Genomic DNA, 7,651 nt, shown 5'->3' on the forward strand with positions numbered 1-7,651 from the left:
TGACACATCGACAGAAGGAGGAATTAAACTACATTCCAGAGAGTGTGTTGTACCTACCACGCGTTAAATCCGTCATGACTCACAGCGTGAGTCAGCTTCTCTGCCAAAACACAGGATAAATAGGAAATGACCAGACTTTGTCTCATTATCCTGGTAAGTTTATTTGATGCTCCAACAAATAATCTACATCCAGGTACAGTGCCTTGGTGAGTCCAGAGTTAGATAAATAATACTGTGACATAAATACATAAATAGATCTTAACAGTATTAACAACTATACTGTCAAAAACAATCTTTAATTTTAATGTCCTTTTTTTTCCCCCGTTTTTTTTTTTTTTTTAGGTGGCAAAAATATAACAATTCTCAGAGGGTATTCTAGGTGCACAACTAACGCCTGCTTTGATTCGAGATGCTAGCTGACTTTCCATTGGCTCTCTGTGTGAGATGGTAAATTGTGGCAGGTTCATCATGAGCTCCTGCCAGCTTTTGAAAGAGGGTTCTCTGTCAGTGCACTTGTGGTTTAGTATGTTAAATGTAAGGTACTTTGGGAGTGTGGGATCTTGGCCCAGTGAAATGCAGCATGGTTAGGTAGATAGAAAGCCTTCCTCATAGAGAATGGAATGTCTCCATTATACTCTGAATAAAAAGTAAACAGAGATTACCAAGTGGAAAAAAAACCCAACTGGCAGCTGTTTCAGAATACACAGGATAAACGTGATCAACACAAGGAGTGCACAGACACTGCAACAGTAACGTAACATACAGTACATAGTATATGCAAAGGATTTTGTTGTAATAGACAAGACAACAGAGCAGCCCCTTCTCCCTCCAACTAATTTCTGTCATGGAGGGAGTGGGGTGGGTGGCAGCAAAAGAACATGACACTCATTTGTGAATATCTGCGGTTAACATCTAGCTTCTGTTGGCTTTGCTAAAACCACTTGGCCTTTTTAGAAATTCACAGGTCTCATATGACTGCTGCTACAATGGACACAGAGGGAAGCAACAACACAGCGTTTCATGGAGTTTCACTGGCAAATTCAGAGCCGTGCTGCTCACAGGGTGAGCTCCTTCTGTACGCCCCACAGGGTCTCAGCACTCTTCACCAGCTGCTTCTCCTCCTCAGGCTTCAGCGTCATGTGAATGACATCTGTCAGGCCGCTGTTGCCCAGGACACAAGGGACACTCAGAAAGACCTCATCCTTCACTCCGTGCATGCCCTGGTAGAGGAAGATGATGAGGACAGGATTAGCTGGTTAGCTCACGACCGTGATCATCTAAGGTTTGCTGTATGGGCCCCTCACCTGCACCAGTGTGGATACAGGGTGCACCTTGTGCAGGTTCTTCGTGATGCTCTCCACCAGGTCAGCCACAGACATACCAATGGCCCAGGAAGTATAGCCCTTCAGCTTGATCACCTCATAGGCCCTGCACACCACACACTCAGTCAGAATACATGTACTACATGCCGAAGGAGAGGTTTGCCTTCTTGAACAGAAAGAACTTGTGAAAGGTTCTACTTTAACCTGACCCACGACATTATCCTAAACCCAATCTCTTTCATATCACATCTGGAATACAGCTGTGAGACCAGCAGAAGCCTGACATTTTTCTTTTTTTTTCAGCTGAAGTGGTTATATGGTCAGTGTTTGTCCATCTTTTACCAGGATCATGTAAAAACTACACAGGGGATTTTCACTAAACTTGGAAGACATGGCTGAAGAAGGAACCCATTAAATTTTGGGGCAGGTCTGTTAAAAGGTAGTAAAAATGTGTTGTTGTTTTTTTACATTGGATTTGTTTGAGCTATTTAGTCTCAACACATCACTCTGTCAGCAAGATGCCTTAGTGGAGGTGTACGCCCTCTGAGTGCCCTCTAGTTGAGAGTCCTGAGGTGCCGTTAATGTACATATGGATAGAGTAACACTTGAAATATAAACACAACAAAAAAGCTCGTGCAGCGTGAATTGAATCAGAGATGTGCAGTTTTGTAAGAAAGTCTTCTAGGCTGGCTCTAAGCTACTCGCCAACAGGGGGTGAGGTTGTACAGCAGTGCACTTTTGTTTCGACTTTTTTCTTCAATCTCTCTCTCTCCATCCCGGGAACCATAAAGCTATTGTGTGGCACACGGCTGACCTCTGTGCCAGATAAGCCATGTTTACTGGCATACAATGAAATAATGGTGCAATATCAAAGTTTACAGAAGCAGACTGTTGCGTCAGCCGTCTCTGACAGGAAAAGTAGAAATTATTTTTCATAACCGCTGGCCTTTACCCCTGCTGATTAGATAACAGCGATGATTCATATTAGCTTCATTACGGTGAAGCTGTCGTTGAGATTTAATGCTGTCAGGTGTTTCATTCATACACAACTGTGAGGTCACTGTTCTACAGTACGAAGTAGGGAGAGAGAGCGTAGCATGCTATTGTGTTTGCACAGGCTGCCAGGCCGTAGTGAACCCGTGACACCACGCTGCACTGAATAGATGGACCCCTGCTTGTGTTTTGGCGACCAGCCTGGTTGAATTCCTCAGCAGGGTTAGTCACTTCCAGAGGATTAATGAAGCTAGGAGTTTTACTCTTGCTGTTAATAGGTGAAGTACTGCGCTTCATTAAACCTGAAACATCAGTTTAATTTAGAGCTCTGGCTGGTCACATGGCTGATGAATGTCAGAGAGAGAAAAGGGAAAGGAGGAAAAGGAATTCGTAATTACCCATCAACCACCATCTTGTGAACTTCCTTCCACTTCTCACCATCTCCTTCAGCCCCCATCTGTGGGTTGAGGGATTGAAGAGAAACTCCAGCCACGTTCACGCCGCTCCACACAGGCACTAACAGAGACAATGCACATTATCTTAAATACAAATCACCATGACAACCATGGCAACCTAAAACAACCAGATGACGACTCCACATTTAATATGAGGGTCACTAAATGGCTAGATTCTATTTTTAGCTCAGACTGCATACCACTGGAGTCTCCGTGCTCGCCAATGATCCAGCCGTGGCAGCTAGAAGGGTGGAGGTGGAGCTTCTCTCCCATCAGGTGGCGGAAACGGGCGGAGTCCAGGTTGGTACCAGAGCCAATGACACGGTGGCGGGGGAAGCCACTCAGCTTCCAGGCCACATAGGTCAGGATGTCAACTTATGATATAAAAAAGGGAGGGGATGATGGTGAGTTATAGATCAGTGCTGACCAGCAGGCACTACGCCACACTCATGTGTCTGCCTCACCTGGGTTTGAGACCACCATCAGGATGCAGTTGGGGCTGTACTTGACAATGTTTGGGATGATGAACTTGAAGATGTTAACGTTACGCTGCACCAGGTTGAGACGGCTCTCTCCCTCCTGCTGACGGGCACCAGCAGTTACCACCACCACCCTGGAGTTGGCTGTCACACTGTAGTCTAGAGGAAAAAGAGAGGCTTAATGGAGGAACTGCAGATACGTGACAGTGTTGCTGTGACAGGGAGGAAAGCATACTCACCTTTGTCTCCAACAATCTTGTGCGTCTTAAGGAAGAGCGATCCGTGCTGCAGGTCCATAACCTCACCCTTCAGCTTGTCCTCCATTACGTCAACCAGAGCCAGCTCATCACACAAGTCCTGATGGGCACACACACACATTCATTGTTCACCTCAGTCATTAATGTGAGGCCACTGAGAGTTCTTCCAGGGGATAAACTGGATATAAATGCTACAACATTCATCGGGAGCTGCATTGTTCGGATTAAGGCGGGCGCTCTGGTTTCTCAGTGCCCCTGTTGTTCTCTGCTGGCACAGACTCAGCTAAGAGGGCAGCGAATGGAACAGGACAATAGGCAAGGAGTGGTTCCATCATTGGCTGTCCCTGCTCTCTGCTCTGATACTCATAATAATCTTTCACTGGTCAGATAAATGTTGATGAAACACATTTTTTTCATTCATAGTGATTTCAAGCCGCTTTATTTCAGCTGATTGTACCATAAGTACTCTTTATTTAACACCCTGGCTACTTCCTATTCATGTCTCACCTTCAGCAGTACGCTCATGGCGGAGGCCATGCCCACCATGCCAACACCCACCACCGTCACCTTGTTCCGACTGCCAACTGGCTCCTCCTTCATCACATGACCGATCAGTTTCTCCTTGGTAGACATCTAGAGGAAATTAGAGAGTTGTCAAAACCATGTGTGGGTGTTTAATCTGGAAATTCAGATGGAGTGTAGAGGAGGGTGATGCTCCTGTGTAATCTATGAGTCAGCTCGTTTACTCATACCACACGTGCACACACACACGCACACACACACACACCCCTGAGTGCGCCATTTTTTCCACATCGGAATATTGCTCTTTTCAAAACTCCAAATCAAGCCTTGCACAATCCGCAACAGTTCACACAAAGTTCTTCCCTCACACTTGGAAGCCTGCCACTTGCACTCTCACTTCCTCGGAACTGTTGACCGACTACTTGCTGCTTCACAGCACCTCTTTCTGTCTCTGTGGTAACCGCCTGCCTGCCTGGGAAAGTACTGCATCCTGTTTCTGTGGAGCACAGACCTTCCCCCAGTTGACGTCACACACACTCCTAAGGCTTCCTGGTGGAGCACTGCCGGGAGCTCACGTTCACAAGCGTTTACATCACCAGCATGACTAGTCTGCAGCTGCACTCTGATGTGGAGCACGTGGTTTTGTACCTGGTGGTGTTAAGACACTAATACCTGCCTCGAGGAGACTTATAAAACCACACAATAGCAGGATATAGAAAGTTGGACCTTACATCCTCTCTTATCCAATTATATCACTCTCAGGGGTCACATTTAACACCTGAGCCCTGAGATGGGCTAACAAGCCCTAACAAGAGGACCCTCTGTTACAGTCGCTCCCGGGGAAAAAAAGTACTTTAAAATGTACAGTATCGGTGATAGCACACTGCAGCCAAATAAGCTCCATAGACTCATGTCTGATTGAGGATTACAAGGAGGATTACTAGTAGCTGAAAGAACTTAATACTTTACATTCACGGACAGATGTGTGTTTGTGTAAAGTTTTGGATTACACATGTTTCTCAGATTTTAAAAGTCATATCAATGGATGCGATATCATAGTTCATCATACATTTTACCATTTACTTTTTATGACCACCAGCAGACCAGTGAACGCTCACTGGACTTTGATGGAGTGTCACGTGTCCTCGTGAGGAAGGCTTACTCCTCACGCTTGCGGAGGGGACACCCCGAAACACTGGAACACACCACGCATCCGTTGCATTTATAGATTTAAGATAATCTGTAGCTGCCAACAGTACAAATACCAACAAGATTCACCTGACCAGATGATAAATATAGCATCCCTACACATTTCACATCATATAACCAGGCATGCTACAGTGTTAGCTTTCTTACTGTAGGCCTGACCGCAGTGCATCAACTGTGCCAGCTTAATTTATGAGCAGGTCTGCTGCCAGGATGGTGGCCAAGGGTGCCACTTGTGTAACTGGATATCAACACACCCTGTGATGCAACATTATCAAACCACATCATCCACACTGCTTAAGTGTGTGTTCTAGTGCTTCAATCATGTCTTTTCTTGTCCTATAACATAAAAGAGTGAAAATATAGCTGATGATGATGATGATGATGATGCAACAGGTATGAAATATACATCTTCTTGTCTCTACTACTCAGTTTCGCCAAAAACGTGGGCTCAACTACCAAAAAAAGATGTCAAAAGCTGCCTCAAACCCAACAAATCAACACTATTGATCACTCACGACACGCCCCTTTCCATCAGTCCGTCAGCTCCTCTCTCCTCCTCTATGTTAATAAACGAGTAGTGGAATACAACTGATTCATTTTTTGTCGTACAGGCAGTATATTTTCTAACGAGGAAACGTCATCTCACCTTGAGGCTTGAGTCAGAATGCTGGAACCAGACCTGGAATGTGTCCGCTCACCCCGTGTGCAGCTTCTCCGCAGAAGTGGTGGTGCGGAGGAGGTGGTCCCACTATTTATAGACAGCCGACGTCCTCGGGCGTCCTGACGTAAAACATGCAAATGAGATGAGAGCCTCCATTGCTGCATGCTCGGGGTCACGTCTCAGCCAGGATGCGGTCTACAGACAGTCATACATTCCCCCTCCACCTCATTTGGGTATTATTGAAGTCTTTTTTGTTGTTGTTTCGAGTCTAGATTCACTGTCATGCGCTGAACGAAACGACGAGACGTTAAACCGAAGGACCAACTCGTCAGCGCACCGATTTTCTAGGGTAAACTTGTAGGTGAAGATTCATAATGAAAGCGCTGCCACTTCCTTCTTCCGAAGTCCCCCACCCACCCAGCCTTTATATTCTCAGCATTTATGAACCGTTTCCGACACGTGTTGAGGGCTCATTTGGAGCGGATTCGCCACACTTGACTTTTCAAACGAGTTGCCACGCACACGCTGGTCAGTCAGTCAGCCCAATAAATATTTCATGCGCTTAATTGTTGGTACTATTTATGATGTACTTTATTAATGATGTCGTACCTTAAGAAAACGAGGATAACAAGAATTATTAGTGTTTTCATGCTAGTATATTTCATGTGGTCAAACACGTTGCCTGAGACAAAATTGTGGTTGGACTCGCCTCTGTGACAGCAACACTGTCTTATTGAGTCGTCTGTTTAGTTGGTCTGCTAGCGCCCCCTAGTCGCGGTTTCTGGTATGAGTTTTTGGGGTTCACCGGGGTCATGGATGCTTTTTTGGAAACTTGCGTGATGTAATCCCATGGACGCTCAACAACAGCTGAACCAAAGTGGACTGATACTGCTACATAAACTTGGCTTGTGCTAAGGCATTCCTTCGATTCTTTCTACTAAAAAAACTGTAAAGTTCTCACTTGCTGCTCAGTTTTGAGAGCTTTTCAAACTTCATCACAACTATGGGATATTAAATATTTATATACAAATGTGAAGAATGGATGACTTAGAATTTTGCTCCAAAACTCAATCCAAAAAAAAAAAGAAAGTCAAATCTACAAAATTTCATGGATATTATTTCGGAAAATCCGCAAAAGCCTGCGCAGTTAATCAACATGTCAAGCAAGTTATGCATAAAGCAGCGTGTTTTTGTCATCATTCATTCAACCATTAAAGCCCAAAAGCAGCAATGATCATTTTGTTGACGTATAAATGCACATTTGCTATGACAATATTGAATATTAATCCACATGTTACAAAATAAAAGACGACCGCAACTCATATTCAGGTAAATTCTGATAATAAAAACAATGATAATAGGAAGTGTTCATCATTTAGAAGTGTGTCTGTAGTGTTGAACAGAAATAATAATAATTACAAGATCCTGGTAAATCAATGTACTTCATAAAAATATAACACTATGAACTATTGATTAACTATGCTTCCCAGTTCCTGTCACTCTCTTTTTGAGGTAAGTTGCTTACATTTGATGTATTAAGTGCAAAAGAGTCAGTGGAAACAGAACCATAGAACATAGGCTCACAGAAATATGAATTTGTTGGTGTATCAAGATATTAGTATGATACTTATCCACTCATGAGCTCCTGCTTCTACTTTGTCATCCTCAAGACTCTTGTTTTTCTCCATGCTTTGTCCTGCTGCACCCTCAGGGGATGGAGGGTTGCAAGATAATGCAGAGAAGCCTGAAACGT

General features: G+C 44.4%; 1 protein-coding gene across 1 annotated transcript; it reads right to left on the bottom strand.

Moving 5' to 3' along the window:
- Positions 1-143: 143 nt before the first annotated feature.
- On the bottom strand, positions 144-6,043 carry ldha (lactate dehydrogenase A4). Its single transcript, XM_086208361.1, has 8 exons — positions 5,884-6,043; positions 4,014-4,139; positions 3,489-3,606; positions 3,235-3,408; positions 2,971-3,144; positions 2,714-2,831; positions 1,305-1,428; positions 144-1,220 (listed from the first exon to the last, which is right to left on the bottom strand). Exons 2-8 carry the CDS (start codon positions 4,137-4,139, stop codon positions 1,056-1,058), a joined length of 999 nt encoding a protein of 332 aa, XP_086064487.1. The 5' UTR covers positions 5,884-6,043; the 3' UTR covers positions 144-1,055.
- Positions 6,044-7,651: the final 1,608 nt, after the last annotated feature.

The sequence above is a fragment of the Aulostomus chinensis genome, chromosome 7, assembly GCF_037954235.1.
Source record: "Aulostomus chinensis isolate RoL2024-O1b breed Wild chromosome 7, RoL_Achi_v1.0, whole genome shotgun sequence".
NCBI classification, from domain to species: domain Eukaryota; kingdom Metazoa; phylum Chordata; class Actinopteri; order Syngnathiformes; family Aulostomidae; genus Aulostomus; species Aulostomus chinensis.